The sequence below is a fragment of the Camelus dromedarius genome, chromosome 23 (assembly GCF_036321535.1).
Source record: "Camelus dromedarius isolate mCamDro1 chromosome 23, mCamDro1.pat, whole genome shotgun sequence".
NCBI classification, from domain to species: domain Eukaryota; kingdom Metazoa; phylum Chordata; class Mammalia; order Artiodactyla; family Camelidae; genus Camelus; species Camelus dromedarius.
The window spans coordinates 14,994,699-15,016,906 of record NC_087458.1 but is presented as its reverse complement, the minus strand read 5'-3'; the positions used below and the strand labels follow the sequence as shown (position 1 = coordinate 15,016,906).

The 22,208-nt window shown below is 41.7% G+C and overlaps 1 protein-coding gene across 1 annotated transcript; it reads left to right on the top strand.

Moving 5' to 3' along the window:
- Positions 1-6,014: 6,014 nt before the first annotated feature.
- On the top strand, positions 6,015-22,095 carry TADA1 (transcriptional adaptor 1). Its single transcript, XM_010984443.3, has 8 exons — positions 6,015-6,278; positions 10,743-10,834; positions 11,096-11,161; positions 15,187-15,284; positions 16,735-16,944; positions 18,235-18,386; positions 20,185-20,347; positions 20,786-22,095. The coding sequence occupies exons 1-8, from the start codon at positions 6,205-6,207 to the stop codon at positions 20,936-20,938; spliced, it is 1,008 nt and encodes a 335-aa protein (XP_010982745.1). The 5' UTR covers positions 6,015-6,204; the 3' UTR covers positions 20,939-22,095.
- The last annotated feature ends 113 nt before the right edge of the window (positions 22,096-22,208 follow it).

Genomic DNA, 22,208 nt, shown 5'->3' with positions numbered 1-22,208 from the left:
TCACCCCCTGGTGGCGGTAGCGCAGACATCAGGCGGGCGTGGAGGTGCAGCGCGCCCGGGGCCGTTCCCCGTTTCTCTAGGGAAGGCGGGCTGCTGGCTGCTGGCAGGGACCAGCTCTGAATCTTGCCTTGCTTCTCGGTGCTGTGCCAGCACTGCCCTGCTCCGCAGAAAGATCCCTCCGCCCAAAGCTGCCTAACGACCCCACTTACACCTGTTTCCTGCTGGGGGCGGGATTTGAAATCCAAAGGGCGTGCGCGGGGCGCCGGGACCCTGGGCTCTCTCGAGCCGTCCTCGGGACTTGAGTGACAGCACAGAAGGTCCTTTCCGTCATACGGGGGACGGCCGCGGCGCTCGCGCGGGCACGCGGGTGCGTTGTTGAACTTGAGGGCGCTCAGGACGCACCTGGTCGCCGCCCGCGCGATTCAGCTTAGGCCAAGGGTGCCAGGACCGATGCCAGCAGGCGTGCTGGCCCGCGCGAGAGGCAGTACATCGGTCTCGGCTCCCCAAACCCGCTCGATGTCGCTTTCCGTTCACGGGCCCGCGCGCCACCACTGTTAGGCCTCCTGGGGAGAGGCAGGACCGCGACCCGCTCCGGGATGGCGGATCTGCTTTCCAGGTGCATAAATCATTTGGGGCTGCTCTAGAGCGGCCTTGACCCGGTACACTGGTGGCGCTGAACATAGGCTTCCCAGGCGGAAGACAGCTCCGGCTGCCCGAAGAAGACAGGCACCCAAACTGAATCTGCAAATCCAAGAACCTAAACTGCCTCTTTAACAAGAAGTGGTGGAAAATCTGGGACGCAAAATTAGAGGACCCACAATTTGGCCTTTCCTTCATCACGTGATCTTCCTGAGTTTTCTCTGGAGTAAAGTAGGCCAGAGGTGGGAGCCATTCTTTGAGGTGTCAGGAAAATAGTAACAATGTATCTAGTGCTCACAGATTTGCAAGGAAGGACAGTACTTTTAATCAAGGCGTTACTGATCCACCTACACGAGCCCATCCTGACCCCAGCAAGACAGGCACAGCTTAAGCCTCCAGCAAGTGGATGGATGGGATGCTGTCTTTGGTACAACTGCAGTCAGTAAATCACCTGCCGGATTTCAACAAACCCTGGCCAAATCTTTTAAAATTCACTTATCAAGTTCTATCCCTGGGGTCAGGCTTCTCAGGGCAACAGCAGACAGCAAGACATCTTTCTGGATCAGCACTGTGGCTTTCCCTCCTTCCAGAGGGTGACGTGTGAAGCCTAATCTCCATCCGGCATAGTCTCCCTATGTCATGAGTAACCCCAGAGACAGTGCTTCAGTTTGGAATCTCTTCTTGCCCCCAGTGCCAAAGATCTCTGTAATGTCTGACCTCCATCACTACCCAAAAATACGTTTTAGCACCTTGGAAAAGTTCTTATCCACATTCTGAGTTGAGGCCAAAGGTTTCAGCGAAGTTTTCCAAACTTCAGTTCAGCTAGCTGTTTACAGAGGCTTGAAGGAGTTCCTTTTCAACGTATGCAATTTCACAACTCATGTTTTGAAAAGTTTAAAGAATGGTCCCATAAATACCTCTGCTATTATGCCCAGGACTGACTTCATTCTTAATAGGAGCTCTATCTCATTACAGACTCTCTGTAGCGTTCCTACTACTATCATAGGACCAAGGGGGTCTTGGCTGTCAGGCTCCCAGAGTGAGAAGAGGTAAGAGAATGAAAAGCTGCTTCTCAGATTCCCCTCGAGGCACAGAAATATTCTGGGAGATCTGTGAGGCTGTGCCAGTTGTTGGCTGCCTCTTTGTGTCCTCAGAAGCCAATTAGTGGTCCAGCTTTCCTGCATATTCTGCCCTCTGAGCTGAAGGTAAACTCTACCTCTATTCTCAGCTGATTGTCCTAATTCTAAATCTTCTTTTAGTTGCAACAATATTTTCTCTTTTACTCATACTCCTCCAACTGGAGGAAGAAAAATTGCTATAGGGTAATTTTAAGAAGAGATTAAAATGACTAAGCTAATATTTTTAGAGTTATTTACATTTTACAATGTACAAAGTATTGTACGGTTGGCTGGTTTCTAATTATCTTCCATCTATGTTACAGATCATACCTCGTCTTTCTATTCCTTAAATGTGTGTTCTTCTATTGTGAGACGAACTCCAGGAAAAATGCTTTAATCAAGTTAATTACAACCACGATAGTACCAAAATACGTTGTAAAAACAATGCTCACTTTTCAATATTCTTGGAGGTTCCTTAGGTGTCTTTTATTCACGAGAATCCCTAGATGCCGTCCATTTCTCAGAGTCCTAAACTTACCTCCAAGAGCTTCCGAGAAAGAGAAAGAGAATCTAGAGTTAACTCCCTGTAGTACTGTTACGGACTGAATATTTGCATCCCCGACTCTTGCAAAATTCGTATGTTGAAGCCCTAACCCTCAGTGTGGCTGTACTTGGATATGGGGCCTCTAAGAAAGTAATTAAGATTAAATGAGGCCATAAGGGTGAAGCCCTGATCCAATAGACTGGTGTCCTTAGAAGCAGAGACACCAGAGTGCTATCTTTCTCTCATTCTCAGTCCCTCTCTCCCCGCACACCGAGGAGAGGCTATGTGAGAACACAGAGAGATGGTGGCCACCTACAAGCTAGGTGAGAGCCCTCATCAGAATCCCAAACTTGCTGGCACCTTAATCATGGACTTTCAGCCTCCAGAACTGTGAGAAAATAAATTTCTGTTGTTTAAACCACCCAGTCTGGGATATTTTGTTATAGCAGCCTGAGTGCCCTAAGCACCTATAAAGCTTCAGAAGGTTTTAAGCTGGGGTGCATGGATAGAACTGTGGTTCAATAAAATTGATTTTAAATGTAATCCTATGAAGTTCATGCATTTAGAAACATTCTGAGAAGAGCTAAAAAAGCCTTCAACAAACTGTCAGTGAGGTCTGTGGCACCAAAAAAAGATTAAGAACCTCCTTACCTTCTTCTGGCAGACGTTAAATAAATATATGTGGTGTCAATGTGACATGATTCTCCAAGTGTTTTGAACCATAAATTTTACTAGGACCTAGTACATTCTAGCCTATAACCTTTAACCATAATAAAATCTGTAGATCAATATAGACACAGATGAGGAAGAATAAGATACAGAATTTTCTAAAATATTTAATTCTACCAGATAAGACACTCAACATATGTTCTATAATATAACTGTACATGTAGGTACCATATGCATGTACCATATATATCATAGTATACTACATAATAAGTATTACCAATTACCATGAAGATTGTAAGGGTAACTTCAATAGGGCAACTAAAAATATTATCAATAATAATTTAAATCTAAACTGTAAGAGTTCTTCCAGTAAAGCAGAGCTGCTGACGTCTGAGATGGAAACAATTCACACATCTGCAGACAGTGCTTTGAGAAGAAAGTTAATGAATCAATGCCAATGAGCAGAGGAAGAAAGTCAATCAAATACTTCTGCTGTGTTAGGCACTAGCCAGTGTAAAGAAGAAGTCAGTGATTTATAAATAGGTCTAAAGTACCTAAATATCATATCTGGGAGAAATTATCATCACCATCACCATTACCCTCCCCAGAGCTAAGACATCTCACAATTCCATCAACACCAAATCCTACTGCCAAAACAACAAACCAGTGCTTCATAAAATACAGAATTGGGGAAGAATTAAGCAAGCAGAGGGCAAGCTTTCATGGTTACGTAAGTAAAATAGCTATGAAAACAGACTTTTGGGGGGAGGGTTCTTTGTATTGTATTTGTACACAATTATATTCATAATTTTTATAATTATATATTGTAAGAAGTTGTATAAAAACAGGCAATATATAAATACTACTATCACCCTTCAACAGTTCAACTTAATGAAATGGCAAAAAGACATGGAGAATGTAAATTATGGAAATTCTTATTTCATACTGTCTGTTCCCAATATCCTATTGAGTTGACTTTACTAGTTACGCTCAAACTAGCCTGCAATTGGGAAAGAGAAAATTGCTATAGAATAATAAAAAGCCAGATTTAAAAAAACTAGATTAAGCTATATTCAATAACTTGGAGCAATCTATAATGAAAAATAATATGAAAAAGAAAATATATGTGCAATTGAATCACTGTGCTGTACACCAGAAACTAACACATTGTAAATCAACTATATTTCAATTTAAAAAAAACTAGATTAAACTAACATTTGTAGAATTCTTCACATTTTATAAACGACTTTCACACACATTCTCTGAAGCTATTTCATAGTTGTCTATAAGAGGTATGTATTTTACAAGTATTGCTATAACCAAAAGAAGATTTAAAATTAGTTTCTTTAAACTACCAAATTACAAATGGTTTTAGTATTCATTTCTATGAGGTACACTGGTCAGATGTCTGTTTGTCTTTGTTCTATTGTCTAACCCTACAGTTTAAATGAACATTGAATAATTAATTACACTGAAATTAGTGCTAATAGGTATACAAAGTGATGAGAGAGAAAGAATTAGTCAACTGAGCAAGACGTGTAGAGGTATGCACGTTTTCAAGCATGGACTCCAAGAGATGAGTCATCATTTCCTTAGTGGATAGGTAGTGATAGAAATGGGAAGTGGGGACTGTTTCTGGAAGATATAACCAAACCTCTGTGCCCCTTCCTCTTCCTGCTGAATGGGCCCTTTTATACTTGAAACTGACTGCAAAAAATGTAGGGAGCCACCCACAGGTCTCAAAACTAGCAGAGGGGATATATATATGTATGCTGAATCATGTGGTTTGTTATAGAAAGTCAAGTAACTAGAATGTAGAGTGCATTCTAAGGGGCTGATGTAGACAGCTGGGCTGAGGCCAGGTCATAAGAAAATGTGAATGCCAGGCTAGCGAGGCTGGAATTTGTTCAGGAGTCAGTGGGGAGCCATGGAAAGCATAAGTCAACATTTCTTTGGGTTTTATGACACAGATAGGAAGACATTACCTGTCTTGTTCATCCTTGTATCCCTAGCACCCAAAAGAGTGGCAGGCACATAACAGGAGCTCACAGTATATTTGCTGAATGAACGAAGACACTTGAAGGGATCTCTGTGAAGAAATGACACAAGATTTGAAAGCCATTTAGGATAATTTTAAATGTGGGGGAGGCAATGTGACAATATGCACCGAGACTCATAAATATTTCTATCATTTAAAACAGGAACTTTATGAGTAAAGCTTTTCTGTTCTAAAGTAATAATCCTCAATAAGGAAAACCTTTATGCATAAAGTTTATTACAATATTGCTTTTAATAGAAAAATGGAAATAATCAGTCTAACAATTGGGAAACAAGTTATTGTGTGCCTTCTTCCTGTGGGGTATTTAATATGCTGTCGTTAAAATTATTATTACAAAGATAATGTAATACCAGGGGAAAGTATTTATATTATTATATTGGGAAAAAAACAAAATATCCTACCAAGATGCACAACTTTAGATAGAGTATGATTATAAATTATGAGGAGGATGAATCTCTCTAAGAGTTTGTCCGGGGGTGCTTGGTAACATTTTTTCTTTCTTTTCCTTTTACCCTTCTGTGTATTTTCCCTATTTTTCATAATTACTTCATTTACTCAGTGAGTATTTACTGAGAGGCCACTATGTGCCAGGCACTGCTCTAGAAGGAGAAACAGCAGTGAATAAAACACAAATTCTGTCCTCAAGGAACTTACACGTTTTAGTTGGAGAAGGCAGAAAATAACCAAGTTAATGAAATGGCATGTTAGATGATTAGTGATCGGCAAAAAAATAAGGCAACGAAAGAGAATAAAATCAATACTACATTTGCTTGTCCACCTGCAGGGAAAAGATACTCATCCAGGTAAAAGGATATGGGGCCGAATTCGAAACTTGCCCAGCGGTAAACTGAGCGGGCTGGGATGCGCCAGCCCTGCAGGTGCCGCTGCAGCACGGGCCGGGCGGGCGCGTTTAGGTGGGGCGCGAGAGCGCGAGGTCAGGCGGTCACGTGACTCGAGGGGGCGGGAGGAGGAGGACCGCGAAAACACGGAGTTTGGTTCAGTACTTTCTCTTCGGGAAGGCGGGCGGAGCCGAAAAACAAACGTCTTCTGAGCGCTTGGGGGCGGGGCAGACGGGAGCATCGGAGCCTCCGGAGCCGAAGCCTTCGCCGAGTTGGCTTTTCGGTTGCTGGTCGCGTTGGCCGAGAGGTCTGAGGTCGGGCTGAGAGTGGGGAGCAATGGCGACCTTTGTGAGCGAGCTGGAGGCAGCCAAGAAGAACTTGAGCGAGGCCCTGGGGGACAACGTGAAACAGTAAGAGCTGTCTGATCGCAGGCTCCGGGCCTCCGCGCGGGTGCTCCCCCGGCCTCGGGCTGACGACCCATCCCGGAGTCGTTCCCTGCGGCCGCGAGGCCTCTGCAGCCCTCGCGTCGCGGGCGGCGGGGCCTCTGGGTTTCCTCGGGCCCGGGGCCGGCCCGGGGCCGGCGGGCAAGCCCGCCTCACCGGGTTGGAGGGGCCGGGCCTCCCGGGTTCTTTCGGGACCCGGGCGGGCGCCTTCGCCCGAGGCTGTGCCCTGGGTGGGGCGGGAAAAGCTCACCCCACGCCTTCAGTGACGCCCAAGGGCCTTTAGAGCCGGTGCGGGCCCCGGCGCGAGGGTGTGGGACCCTGTGCTTGCCAGCAGCCAGGTCCGAGCTGGCACCGCGTAGGGCGGCCGCTCCAGGAGGGCTTCCTGGAGGCGGAGGCTTGTTGAGCTCGAGTGTTGTTCAGGCACTGTCTGCAAGAGCGTGGACAGCAATTTCGGAAGGCCGACAGACCCATCGATAAAATAGCCACCGAACGCTACTGCTGTTACAGTGATAATAGCAGTAGCGGACATTTATCAAACGCCTTTTAAGTGCTCTAAATGTACTATCTCATCTAACCCTCACGAGGGAGATGTGCGATAGGTACAGTTATTATTACCTTTTGATAGATGAGAAGACTGAGATCGTGAGAGGTTAAGTAACTTCAAAAGTCACGTTAGGAGTGGGACCCTCGAGTCTGACTTCTGTCTCTGATTCCTTATAGGGGGTTGCAAAGGACCCCAGAGGCGCTCAGCCAGACTTTCACCAGGTTATAGTAGGGGACCCAGTACACAGTCGGGCCCGTTGCTGAAATGGCCGAGTGTTGAATCAATAATTCAGCCAAGGCCGAAGTCATAGAAAAAACCCTCCGAGATAACAGGGACGAGTTTGGAAATTTTCAAAACAGTCTTATTATTACAACTTTATTTTTCAAAAGTATAAGAAGCAAATTTTAAACGTTTAAAATTATAATGCGTGTGTTGGCGCTGCTAGGTGGTTTCTACACATTTGCATTACTCAGTAGACGCGCACTTTCAAATGATGTTTCTCGAGGAGCTTTTCTTTTTTTGTTTGGGAATACTTTTCTTTTTCTCCAACACTTTCACCTTCTCATCTTTCTATTCTTTATCATACTGGATTGAAGTTAAGTTAGAAGTCATACGTGAGTTTTGGAGTTCTTGTGAAATTTTGGGGTGGCAGAATTGACAGTATATTTTTCATCCTAACAAGATATGCACAATTCCCACGTAAGACTTCTTGAAATACTCATGGCCGAAATGGGGTAACTAAAAACAAAGTATAAATTTTAAAGATTATTTTGATATTAGGAACGTTAATAAATAAAACTACAAAGACTAGAATTAAAATCTAATAACCGGATCTATTATTTTGGCATAGTTATTTAATTTTTTGTAAACACTAATTGACTCCTAAAGATAAAATGTTTTCTCTAAGGTTATGTTTTAATATTCATGTTTACTTTCAGTCTATTTCTTTCCTTAATTAAAAATTCTTAACTATTTTAATAGGTAAAATTGACAGCTTTTATCTTCATTAATTGCTATGGCTTATTTTTGTAATACTGATTGCTAAAATTTACATTTTTAAGCACAGTGGACTTTTCACTGTTATATCTGGGATGCTTACAAATATTTTGAAGTGAAAGTTTCCATATCCCAGTAAACCTGAAGGGCCTGGCTTGTGTGCATAATTGACTGATTAGATGCTATGGTGACCTCTGTGACCCCACACTGTGACCCCACACTCTTCACACAGGTGCGGGGTTGCCAGAAATGTTGAAGTTAGTATACCCCGTTTGGTCTTTAAAAGGTCAGTGCTGTCAAATACAGATGCAAAAGCTAAGTTTGGTGCATCTGTAGCTGAATCTCCATTAACAATGCAGTCAAAATATGCCTTTGTGCCAGGAGCGGTTAGTGGTACAGTGTTCTTCTATATCAGTTTTTTCCCATTTTCTCATCGTCTTTTTCCCCTCCTGCTCCATAAAAAGTGCTTCTTGGTTGAACAATCTGTGATATTGCTGTGTAGTCATTTCTCACATTTCCTTGATTAGTAGTTTGCTTTGGTTTGTACAACCGGACCATTTCAGTGGGTCCTCGGTTGTAGGTAAAACATAAAAGGTATATAAGGAACTCAGATATGAGTCATTTTCTGTTTATGCAGTAGTCTGCATGTCCTTTATGTCAGGTCATGTGCCCATGTCACCTTCTTGAAAGACATGAGCTTTGCTAGCTAACTCACTTTGTAAAGTACCCAGTAGAGTGTCAGTTTCAAATGGGTCCCTAGCTGGGTTTTTTTTTTTTTTTTTTTTGATGATTTAGCCATGTGTTATTTAATTTTCTCCAGGCATCTCCAGTGCTTCCTTGTCTGACCCACTTATACTCGTCACCCATCATCCTTGCCTACATAGAGGTTGACTGATTTTGTTTTTGGTATTTTTGAGGAAAACAGTCATTTATCAGTGGCTCTACAGCAAGCTGATATAGGGACCGGGGTTGGGGAGCAAGTCTTCAACTCGAGAGCCAGTTCTTGCTATTTGGGTTAGAAAGTTTGCCACTGGAGAAGACAGAGCATCATGTTGGCAGAGCTTCCTGGTAGAGCCTTGCCTTAGTTCTGGAGCAAGTTCACACACTCTATGAAGATACTTGTGACTTTCTTGTACAATAGGGACACAGGGCTTTTAAATAACGAAGTTTTTGTCATCTTACTATCCTCTTTTGTTGTATAGAAAGGGATGGGAAAGGACTTCTGTTTTTCTGCGGAACTTTATTTCATTTTATAATTGTTCTTGTCCTTAAAAAAAAAAAAGAGGGATGTCATTTAAGTGTTCACTGTTGGAAGTTATTATTGACTAATAGGCGTGTGACTATCAGGTGAGAAGTGGTGCCACGCTCTAGAACGAATTAAACAAGTTTTGCTGTTGAATGAAATGGGTCTTGGGCAACTTTAAAACTCCACTAAAGCTGTGGGTTTTCTCCGAGGGGGTAAGACATAAGCATATGAACCCAAGCAATTACATATTTACTTAGCCAGACTTTTGCTATGTACAGGAGGAACCCTGCCAGGGGTATAATAAGACAGTGAGAGCATTAAACCTTCTCGTTTAGAAATCTGTTTTTATTTTCTGTTAGAAACTCAAATGAGCATTAGAAAGTAGCTAATCATGAATTGAAAGTGATTGTAAGAAATGTACTGAGTAATTTTTAGTTCTGTTTCATGAACAAGGAGCAGCTTTCTTAAGGACTGAAATAAGGGGTGTGGATGTGAAAAGTCACGTTATTTTATTCCTATTTCTGATAATGTTGTTAGGGTATAAAAGATTGAATCTTTTTCTTCTATCAGTCAAGTAGTAACTTTTTATGATTAGTGGTTGGTTTTCACTTTAAAAACCACCAAGTTTCTCATATGCACAGGTATTTTCTTTGTGGTGAGGTGAAACCCATTACTTCAGCCAGAGTAAAAACTCCAGTTCATTTGAAAGGAAAGAGGTCACCCAGACTCAGTATTAATGTTCACTCCTCAACCCATGAAACACACATTTTAAAATCTTTTTTTAATTGAGGTATAATTGACATATAACATTGTATTAGTTTCAGGGACACAGTATTTGTATTTCAGGTGATTTGAAATTTGTATATATTGCAACATGATCACCGCAGTAAGTCTAGTTAACATCTCTCACCATAGTTAAAATTTTTTTCTTGTGATGAGAACTTTTAAAATCTACTCACTCTCTTAGCAATTTCTAAATATGCAGTATGTGATCATTTTAATACTACTTTAAAATATAAATCTTAATTGTAGGTTCCTGGGGAGGAGGTCGTTTAGAAAAACGATGGTGAGGAAGGAGAGGTGATGCTGTGGTTTCTGGCTCCTTGGCTCATGAGTCTGATTCTGTGACTACCAGTCAAGTCCCTTTTGGAGAGGACTGTCCTGCTCCGATGGTATTCTGATTCCTAGGTGTGCTAGTTTGCTTGGGCTGCCATAATGTAATATCACAGACCAGATGAGGTGGCTTAAACAACAGAAATTTATTTTCTCACAGTTCTGGAGGCTGAAAGTTCTGACATCAAGGTGTGAACAGGGTTGTTGCCTTTTGAGGCCTCTCCTGTTGCCCGTTGCCTGGTGTCTCTCTCTGTATCCTGATCTCTTCTTATAAGGACACCAGTCACACTGGGTTAGGCCCCACCCTGACGACTCCATTTTTACTTAATTACCTCTTTAAAGGGCCTGTCTCCAAATACAGTCACATCTGGGCTACTGGGCTCAGGGCTTCAGAATTTTGTGGGGACACAACTGAGCCCATAACACTAGGGAGTGCTAACATCTCCTTCCTCCCCTGGGATTTGAAGCAGATAAGGTGAACTGGGGAAAGAAGACAGACCTGTGGTTCTTAATATTGTTTCTGCCTCTGCAGATACTGGGCTAACTTAAAGTTGTGGTTCAAGCAGAAGATCAGCAAAGAAGAGTTTGACCTTGAAGCTCATAGACTTCTCACACAGGATAATGGTAAAAGAGTTACCTGGGGAGTTATTTAACTGTTCTGAAGTTTTCCCAGATTTGCAGTAAATTAAATTCTTTTCACTTAAAAAAATAAAATTTTGGTTTGAGTGGTCTGTAGGTCATTTAAATGATGTGGATATTAAAAATTAAGTGAAAAGAATGGCAGAGTCGGGGATATTGAAAGTCCTTAAAAACTAGACTGAAACAGTGGTTTCCTTATGTTGTAAATATTCTGTCTTTGACCTGTGACACTCTTCCCTTTTTCAGTCCATTCTCACAACGATTTCCTCCTGGCTATTCTCACGCGTTGTCAGATTTTGGTGTCTACACCAGGTAAGGGAGTGGAAATGCTTCCGGGGATGTCAGTCAGCAAAGCCACGGAGCACCAGGCTTACTCGGCTTTTGCTTCATTTAACAGACACTTGGGTTGCTTATCAATGACATGTTCTCTGAACTGCTCAGAAGAAACATTTTATTATGTAGTACAGATTCTTTTATAGAACCTTAAAAAATTTTTTTTCTTTTTTTTTTATAATTCTTTTTCTTTTTAATTCTTTTTTTGGGGGGTGGGGTTAACTGGGTTTATTTATTTGATGAAGGTGCTGGGGATTGAACCCAGCACCTCGTGCATGCTAAGCATGTGCTCGACCACTGAGCTATACCCTCCCTCCACCCCCGTAGGATCTTTTTAAAGCAGGTGGTTTCCTTGTCCTTACGTTGACTTTCGGGCTTTACTCCCCAGTCAGCAGGGTTTAGATTGCTTAAGTAAATGAGAGGTGGTGAGGAGGGTCGGTGATCAGGATAAAGATGCTGAGGAGAGTGAAGAGAGGGCGTTTGGTATAGGAGAGGGTTTCCATTGACAGAGGGAAGACGAATTAGAGGGAGGGGAAGCCACAGCATATGTTGAGAACCTGGACTTTCACTCGTATTCCTAAGTGAGAAATTAGAACTGGAAGGTTAGAGCTTCAGCGTGTGTTTGGCAGATTGTTGGTGGAGAACAAAGGGAGTGAACAGCAGCATGTTGGGGAGGTGTGTGGGAGCTAAGTCTGTCACTTCAGCCTCAACAGGTGTAGACAGAATGACCTCTTTGCCCCTGATTGTTTGGAGCGTAAGTGGTACAAGTCACATCTTTCAGCCATCTTATTTTAATCAGTTAGTCAAAAGTAAGTGATTAAATACATTAAAATTTTGCCTCGTAATAAAACTTATCCGGGGCTCTAGTTAAACAGTTGGATTTACAAGTTCCTCCTGCTGTCGGTTAAGGTGAATTTGTTGCTGTTTTTAAAGGGCCTGTGGTGATTCTGATGATCATTTATTAAAAGCCCACATTTATCTAGAAATGGCTAGTATTTTGTACCAACCCTGTTGTACGATAGAGAATTCAGATAAGCTCTCCTGAAGCTCAGCTCCTCCCCACTCACAGAAGTTGCCATGGGTATGTAGAGTGGTAGGCAGGAGGGTTTGTGGAGACTGGTGTTAGAGAGGAGAGGCTGCTTTCCTCAGCCCTCATCAGGCCCTCTCTGCAGAGTCTCACACTGTGTCAGATTTCTGATGTTTTATGTAATTTAAATAGAAGCGGACTTTAGCCAGTTAGATCATAAGGATAATCCACTTCATTGTATAAAATTTGATTTGACCTGAAAAGCCAACATTGTGAGGATTAGATCTCACTTTTTAGGTGGGTATATTCCAGAGTGCCCCACACCCAAAACAGTAAGTGGGATATTCGGGAATAAAAACCTTGGTTGATAAGAGTCAAGAGACTTGGATTCAAATTCAGGTTTTGCCACTTGTTTAGATACTGTAGTTAATTATTGAATGTTCTTAGCTTTCACATTTATAGCATAGGGACAGTAATAGCTACCTTTCAGGGTTATAAAAAAGCAGATGAATGAACATGTAAAAAGTGTTTTTTAAAATAAAACATGCCAAAACAAATAAGAAGTGATATTAGTAAGTATAGGCAGCTGATTTTAATTAAATAAAGCCTTTGATGTCCTTGAATGTTTGTTATTGGTTATTTAAAAATAAACAAAGAAACATTGGAATTTGAGGGATTATTTCTCCCAAAGACCCAAAATATCTTTCCTCAAAACGAAATTCATATTTGCTGGCCACAAAGAGGTGATTTCTATTAAAAGTAAAACATAGAGATACAGTTTTTTGCACTTTAATAATTGTGGGCAGGTTGCTTACTATTTTTCTAACCCAGACAGGAAAGAGGATTTTAGATAAAGTTATTTATTGAGTAACAGCAATGCCCTAGACACTTTGCGTGCGTTATCTTTAACCCTCACAACAACTCTTCAGGGTGTTAGTCTCTTTATAGATTAGGAAACAAACTTCGGAGAGAAGAAAACAAGAGAAAGTGAGAACTTACCTGAGGTCTTCTTCAGCTAGTAGAAGGGTTGGATCCAAACTGAAATCTGACCGCTGCCATAAAGCCCTCCGTCCTCCCTTGGGGTTGGAGTCAGTTCTGACCGTGCTTCGCTTCCTCACCCAGAGTGTCTGGCCACTCAGCTGCAGCATCACCTCACATCCACTTCCATGCGTCAGGAATAGATTTCTGTGGGAAATCACCTAAGAGTGACTGGCCTTACCAGGTGTGGTCTGGGTGTGCCGAAGACACTTAAAGTGATGGAAAAGAGGAACTTGACTTCCCAAACAGTCCTTTTTTAACTGAGGCACTGGGAGTTTTTTTTTTTTTTTTCAAAGCTTTACAAACTCATTCTTCCACAAACATCAACATGAAATAATGTTTTGTTAGAATGATAGGTGATTTTTTTTCTTAAAAAAATTTTTGAGGGTATTTTTTCCAAGTGTTTATAATAAGCTTGTATTACTTTGATTTTTTTAACATCATATATGTTCATAGTTTTAAAAAAATAGTATAGAAGGTCATGAAAAGCTTCTCACTCCTAGACCTGTTCACAAAGACAACTGCTTTTGTTTTTTGTTTTTCTGGTGGGACCTCAATAGTTCCTCATAGTGGGCTTAAAAGATTTTTCTCAATTTACTGATTTTAAACATCTGTCTCACTGTCTTATTGCTCTGTGTTTTGTGAGATTTCCTTAATTCTTTCTTTCAGCTTTTCTGTCCAATGCATTCACTAACTCAGCAGTTTTTATAGCATCTTCTTTTTGTTTTTATGGATACACGTCTTCTCAAACTTCTCTGAGGATACGAGTTAGAAATTATTCAAAGTCCTTTGTGTTGTCTGAATTCCTTATTTCTAGGATCTCTGCTTTTTGTTTGTTTAGCTTGGTTTTCCCTATCATGTTGCAGATTATCATCAGATGGCTAGTGATTCATATTTAAGATTGAAGCATAAAACTGCCTGGAGATTGTGCTTTAGGGTGAGCGGACAGGGGAGGGGGCCAGCCATTGCAGTGGGGTTCCTCAGCTGCCAGCCTGCAGAGAGCTGTGCTCTAGGGTGCTAACGTCTATGCCAGCTACCTTGGTAAATCCCAGAAATTTTGTTCTATTTAACTAGGGAAGAGTTCTCCATTCTCTTCCCCCCACTGGTACACATAGCGTACACATACGTAAACCATGTGTGGGAGGGAGCAGGGCTGGTTTCATGGGCCAGGAACTGCCCATGAACTCAGAAGGGCCCCCACACTTAGTTTAAAGCTCTGCTGAGGTTGTCTTGAAATTCTTTTGAACAAGGGACCCTGTCCTAGGGGCAAGGGAAGGGGTTTGTGTGGATGACTCTCCAGTATAGATCTTCCATTAATTTTGTTTTTAGCTATACTGTCCCTCCTGGTTTCCACTGCCCTCACCTTCTCCAAATCGAGATTCTTTGTGGATTTCTACTGGGCAGGTTGACTTGCTTCCACTTCACTTACCAACTTTGCCTAGCTCAACTCAGATCACAGCTTTGGACAGATCATATGTCCACTTTTTAAGTCGACTCCTCTCCACCCATCCTTGAAATTTGTTGAGATCTCATCTTGTCCACCACTCATTTTTCTTTTGATCTCTGTTGTGGATGTGTGCCATTTACTTTTTTCTGCTGTCGTTTTTAGTAAAGTCTTGGCTGAGAGAGAGATAAATACCTCTTCTCCATCTTGAACTAGAAAATTCTGGCCTACTTTTATGCTACTACTGCTACTAGTAAGCAAACAAACAGCCAATAAACAGTTAAAAATGTGAAAAACAAATTTGTCTTCTTAAAAGAACAATTTTGGTTATAGCTAGAAAAACATGCGATTTGAGAGAATTCAAAATTTTGTTTAGAGAAGCAGAAAGAGAAGACCTGAATTTTAAGCATTTATTACTTTCAGCACTTAAGCAGACTTAGCAGTTACCAGTTGTCATTCTTTCCTCTTAATGACTGTTGTTTTTCTGTCTCATAGAGGGTGCTGGATCTTTGCCCTGGACAGGGGGTTCTGCAGCCAAACCTGGAAAACCAAAGGGAAAGAAAAAGCTTTCTTCTGTTCGTCAGAAATTTGATGTAGGTTGTTCTTCAGTAGATCTTGGTAACGATTGACTTAAGTACTGGTATGACGGAACTGGCTTTAGTGTTTAAATGAATGTTATAACTGGTAGCAGCGTTGAAAAAAAGGAGCATGATTTGGGGAGAAAAAGGTGTTTCTGTATTTAAAGTTGGTAAGGTTTCAAAGATTGTGAGTCCCAGGTGTCTGAATTTTTGTAATTCCAGCTGGTTATTGCATAAATACTAAATATGTTATCATTAGTACCTAATGATTTTTCAGTGATTCAAAAACTGTGCCTGTGTATCTTTCTCCTCTTAAATTTTTTTGTTGAATGAATAATGTTTCTCAGATTGAGACTTCTGCTCCTAGGGTCCTGGTGATGCCCAGCTGGGCCTTAAGCCTTCTGGGGGTCCTCAGAGAAGTCTTGAAGGCATTGCACTGTGAAACTTGTAAACATGTTAGAATAACTTGCTTTTTCCAGTTTATATCCAGGGAACAATTTTCCCAAAAGTGTGCCTTTTATAGATGTGACTGGGTATTGATAGCTTTATTGATTAACATCAACAAATATTTATTTTTACCTTTGCTCTATGTTTTATATCAGTAATATTTGCTCTGCAGAGCATCTGTATCTCCAGAGAGGCATACACTTGACTTAAAAAGGCATATTCGATATAAAATACTGTTTTGTACTTACTTGGAAACCAGAAAAACAACAGGTGTTCCTCTTATAGTACAAACTTCAAATGGGACAAACCACGTTTGCTACAAAAATCTTATATGTTGGGCTGAAACAAAAGCTAACGGGGTTTATCTCCTGCTGATGATGGAGAATGTAAATGGGCTCTCAGAATCTCCCAGAGGAAGGCTGAGGTTTTATGAGTGGAAAAGATTGGGAAAAACTATTTTTAAAAATGCTAAAGACTGTGTCTTAGAAAGATTCTGTGTTGATGATTTTAGGTAGAAGATAATAGTAACTGAAGAGTTACACTACACCACGTTCTCTTGGAATATTTGTTATTAGATCTGTTATATTGGTTGGCTAGGCTTTTTCGAGCTTTTTTGAAGCATTAATTATATATTTATACTTTCAGAATCTGCTTACATAACAAGTATACTTCAAATGCTCTGACTTGTTTGAAAATAGTTTTATATCTTTTCCTTCTCCTTGCTTGTTATTTTTAGCACAGGGCCATATATTCTGTGATTACCAAGGTATTAACTGAATAGAATAAACTACTGTACATACTACCATAATTCCCCTTAATTCATGTCTTCATTATTACCATGTAATGGGTGTGAATCTGATTATCTGTGCATGAGTTCCTTTTTTTTTTTTAAACCTTTGTGGTATGGTTTTGGTCGCATTAATTTGTGGGATCTCAGGTCTAGTACACTGATGACTTTTGTTTGTGTCTTGTTACTTGCCGTGGTAATGAATAATTTGAGAAGTTTTCTTACCCGTAGCATAGATTCCAGCCTCAAAATCCCCTCTCGGGAGCCCAGCAGTTTGTGGCAAAGGATCCCCAAGATGATGATGACTTGAAACTTTGTTCCCACACAATGATGCTTCCCACTCGGGGTCAGCTTGAAGGGAGGATGATAGTGACTGCCTACGAGCATGGGCTGGACAACGTCACCGAGGAGGCTGTCTCCGCTGTGGTCTATGCGGTGGAGGTTAGTTTGCTGGTGGCAGAAACACCCTGACAGATTGAGTTGTGACAGGCTTGTGTGTATTGTTCAGAGTTGATACTGCAAGAAAAGAGCCAAAGTGTCACTCTGATCTCAGAATTGTCATAGTTGAAGTTCTTTTCTTTTGAGAGGAGAAACACATCACAGTCCAAACAGTTGCCTTTAGTTAAGCTTTTTAGACAGGTTACTTACTGCCTGACACTTCTGCTTGATCTGATGTCTAATTTGTCAACAAGAGAACAATTTTTAAGCAAAAAAAAAAAAAAGAGATTGAGAATCCTAAAGATTAAAATCACTTGATTTTGCTGTGGCACAGAACTGAAGAGCATTATCAGAATTAGCGTCTGAACCGTGGGATTCTTGTCTCAGCACACGCTTCCTTCCTCCGTTCACTGTCCGCAGTGAGGTGCGTGATGAAATGTGCACCAGGTCTGTAGTGCACAGGGGCTTTTAGGTGATGCTGGGTAACTCCTTTCAGTTCTCTGGGCCTCCGCTTCCTCGCCTGTACCTCAAAGATAATAATAGCTATCTCATGAAGTTACAAACATTAAGTGACTTCTGTGTGTGGAAATTATAAACTGTACCATGAAGTCCCGATTTGAGATGATCTTACTGCTAACACCGTGCCCGACCCTGGCTCCCCTGTTAATAGTGCTAGGCTGGGACTAGTTCTGTCCTATTTTCACAGACACTCTCTAACCCTCTCCTATGTACTTGGCTCTCACAGAGGTGAAGAGATATTACATACCTAATTTTCTGTTTATTTCCTACGTGCCTGTCATTCATATGGCTTTTGAGAGAGCCAGGGTTCTTTTCATGCAAGGATGTTAGTAGATTGGGTGCTATAACCAGTGCATCCCTGATCTTGAAACTTTTTGTCCCATTTTTAAACCAAGCTTCAAGGTTGTCTGCCTCTTAAAAAATTATATATTTTTTTGTACTTTTATTTAAAGCTATCTGAAAATCATTGTTGAGAGAGAGGAGTCAATATAGAGATAGAAAAACTAACAAATTTCTTGTAGAGCAAGCCTGTCTTAAATAGAACTAAATAAAAATAGCACGTCTCGCCCCCTCCTCTACCCTCCTGCTCTGCTGTGGCTCTGTGGCTCTGTGGCTCTCACGTTCATTTGGTTTTCAGCACTTGCTGGCTTGTCTCACCTCTCCATCCACTAAATGCCAATCCACATTTTTTGGTCAATGGAAGTTTTATGATTTGCTTTTAAAGAGGAGTTCATGCTATTTTTCTTTCTTTTTTTTTTCTTCTTGTTTTTACAGAATCACCTTAAAGATATATTGACATCAGTTGTGTCAAGAAGGAAAGCTTATCGATTACGTGATGGTCATTTTAAATATGCCTTTGGTAGTAACGTGACCCCCCAGCCATACCTGAAGAATAGTGTAGTAGCTTACAACAACTTAATAGAAAGGTATATAACATTTCTTGTGGCTTTGCACCCATCCTTTCTAGTCCGTTACACCACTCTTACATAATAGACCACTGTTAAATAATTGGTTATTGTGTGTCTACAAGTCTGTGGTAGCTCTGAAAGCTGTGCGGTTTTATTTTCTTAAGTTGCATCCTTGCCTGATAACTAGTGAACCCTTTTGGTTCTCTTTATATCAGAAGTGAAGTTGTAGAGTTTGGCTGCTGCGTGTGGTTTAATGTGAGTGCCCCTCCCTTTCTGAGCTGCAGTGGACTCGTTCCCTGGGGCAGTGCGTCCTGCTGGCTCCTGACGGACAGCACCTGCCTGATGGTGGGGGCGGGCTGGCGCTCGCTCAGAAACGTGGCCTCTGGTTGCTGGGTCAAGGCTGGGTTTCTTGGTGGTGGGAGGAGGAGCGGTGGGTATTTCTCCAGGTCCTCATCTGGCTTTTGTAGCTGCAGCCTAAGATAGTGGCCTGTGCTGAGTGTTGTCAGCTTGCTCTTGGCATCCTCTTATGCAGCTCTGGTCTCTCAGCTCCAGTGTCTGGGACCCCTCTGCCTGCATTCCACTGAGGGCTCCCTGGACCTCTCTGATGTCCCGAGTCCTCCCTCTGAGATGACCTGGGCTACCTTCATCTCTGTGTTGTCTGTTTGCAGGGACAAGGAAGGTAAAGAGATGACAGGGAGATGAAAGTTATGAGGAAAAGGTGACAGGGAAGGCAGGCAGAGTGTTGGGGCTGCAGGTGAGAGGGCTGAGCTGACTGCGCCAGCACCACAGGGAGGGGTGGGACTGGTGCCTGTTTCAAGGCCCTTGACACGGCTCACAAGGCCCATTTTGAAGAGCAGCACCTTAAATTGGGTTCACTATTCACTAATCTTCACCATAGGTGAAGATTTCCTTTCTCGGTCTCATTCCGGCATATCTGTTTGGGATTATTTGTTCTCATTTGGGAGTCATTCTTCTCTAGAGACAAAAACAAACCCCAGAAAGTGGGCCCTGGTTGTGGGTGAGTGCTGGAGCGGTGTCTGGCCCTCCGGCCCTCCGCCTGCCGGCCCTTCCCTGGGACGGCCTCTCCCCCGCCGCCCGGCTTGTTTCTCCAGCCGAGCTGCCCATCTGCTGCCCGCACTGCTCACGCCCCGGCAGTGCTTCCCATCCTCCCAGCTCCCTCCTCACTGTCGTTTCTCCTGCGTGTTCTCCACAATTGCAGCGGTTTTCTCCTACTGTAGATGATGCAAAAATGCCTGGCTCCCCAGCTGATGTTATATCTGGGTTCTAATTTGGGAAATTGGCAAGATCTGGATTTTGTCCACCCGCCATTTCTGCCTGTTGCTTCTTTTGTGCTGTGTCTTCTTTCCATGTTTGTTGTTTTTGATCCCATTGTCTCCAGTACCATTTACGTTCCTCTCCAAATCAGTTGTTTGTAATTCCATTTTCCTTTAATTAAGTTTTTTTTTTAATTTTTTTAACAACTAGAAGCTCTTTAAGGGCAGGAAACAATTTTGGCTCAGTATCCTGACTGAGTAAATATTTTAACATTGTGGAGGGAGGAAGGGAGGGAGGGAAGGAGGGAAGGAGAGAGTAAAGGCAGTTGCATGACATTTTATTTCCAGCCCGACAGATGGCTGCCTTTAAAAATTAAAATTACAGCCTGTTTGTGTATACACTGGCTGAAAAATAGTTGGATTTCTGATTCGTTTTTAGATATATTTTATAGGAAGTTTTCTAGCCACCTTTCCCTATTCTAGTTGTTTGGTTGTTTCCAGCCTCGTTACCGGGGAATATTTCTGAAATGTTCTGTTTTCAGCCCCCCAGCCTTTTCTGCTCCCTGCGCTGGCCAGAACCCGGCATCCCACCCGCCCCCCGACGACGCCGAGCAGCAGGCTGCGCTCCTGCTGGCATGCTCGGGGGACACGCCGCCCGCGTCTTTGCCTCCAGTGAACATGTACGACCTTTTTGAAGCTCTGCAGGTAACTCTTGGCTCCTTAAGGTTTACCTCGATTTATGGGTAGGTTCAGAGTTTCTTCAGGTCTCCAAAGGTATTCACCAGCTTTTCCATTTCCTGGCTTTTTTGAGTGTGTTTTTCAGTTTTTATTATTTGTAATTAAACCCATCAATACTGGCCTCATTTTTCAGATCCTGAGCCCAGGAGTCCTTCCTAACTAAACTCCCCTATCCCTCACCTCCCCAGTGAAATAAAGAAAACTCCCTTTGCTATTTTAGAGCCTTGTTATATCCTTGTTTTCGTGTTACCTGATTCAGGATTCAGTAGGTTCTGGCTTAAAGTTTATAGGTTTGTGTGTCTTTTGTGTGAGCCTTTGTTGATATAAACCTTACTTTCATTTTGTATGTTGGAAAAATAAGTATACTGAAGTATAATTGGAGATGTGCTGATTTTTCAATCCCAGGTACACAGGGAAGTCATTCCTACACATACCGTATATGCACTCAACATTGAAAGGATCATCATGAAACTCTGGCATCCAAATCACGAGGAGCTGCAGCAAGACAAAGTCCACCGCCAGCGCCTGGCAGCCAAGGAGGGGCTTTTGCTCTGCTGAATTAGGATTTGAGGTGTGGGACCCTCAGCAAATTCATTGATTATTGGGGATTGAATGTTTTCAAGTCCACATTTCAAGACTGAAGTGTCTAGTGTAAATATTACCTTTCCTATGGAAATGTGACATTGAGTACATTTTGTGTTGCTACTGTGAAGCCATTAATATAAATCTAATTTTGATAATGACTAATATCTCTGTATGTATGGGCTCTCAGTTATGGGAGTAGGCGCTGAGAAAATTGTGTGCCTGGAATGGAGATGTTTAGGCATCTTAGGGTAGTATCCTACGGTCTGCATGTGAGGTAGGTGACATTCTAGAACAAAGAAGCTGTTATCACTTAGTCCCCATTATCAGCAGGGATGTCTTTGTGTTCAGAGACATCACATATTCTCTAGCTGGCAAGTCCAAACTTTCTGCTATTTTCCTGAAGAACTGTGCTTTTAACACATAGTTAAAAATCGGTCATCATTTTTAGTGACCAGTTTAATTTTTAAGACTTAGGTAGTTGCCTTAAGATTCATTACAACTCCATAAAAAATAAGACTTAGAAATGCTGTGCTATTAGACAAAGTCCTTTCTTTAAATTAAAAGCCAGAATCAAAGCAATCGCTTAGAATGTAATTAACCTCATAAAATATCTTCTCATAACGCAAGTTCCTTTCGTAGTTATTATGCCTGAAAGCTTTGATTGGCAGGTTCATGTGTTATTCCTATAGAATGTTTAAAGAAGTCCATGTAAACATACTGGATTTATACTTGGTAATTCGCTTATTCCTATGAAATATCTTTTTCTATTGTTTCAAGTGACAGACAGCATTGCTAGTAACAAGTTTGTTTTTGAGAGATATGTTGCTTTTTATTCAAGAGAGATTATTGGTGGCTGTATCAGGCTGAACAGATGGGTTTAAGTAGGTCTAAGTAACATATGTATAGGTCTGCATATATGGTCCAGTATCTGCATCTGTGTGTTTCATTTTGTACTTTAAATGTGACAAATAAACTTTCTGGGAGAAAACTTTTGTTTGTTTATTAAAGTAAACGTACCAGACATACTGCCTTCTACAGAAATATGAAGAAGCTTGCTTTATGAGATCTTAGCAGAGACTTTTCAGAAGAATGTACTAGGTGAGAAAGATAAAGAAGCAGGTTCCAGTTAAGGCGTGCCCTTTCTTCCTTGTGTGACAGATAGATTAAGACAAAAAAAAAAAACACAGCTTAGTTTCAGTTATTGGCACAAATCTGAAAAGGTCTTTAGTTTTGTTAGATAACT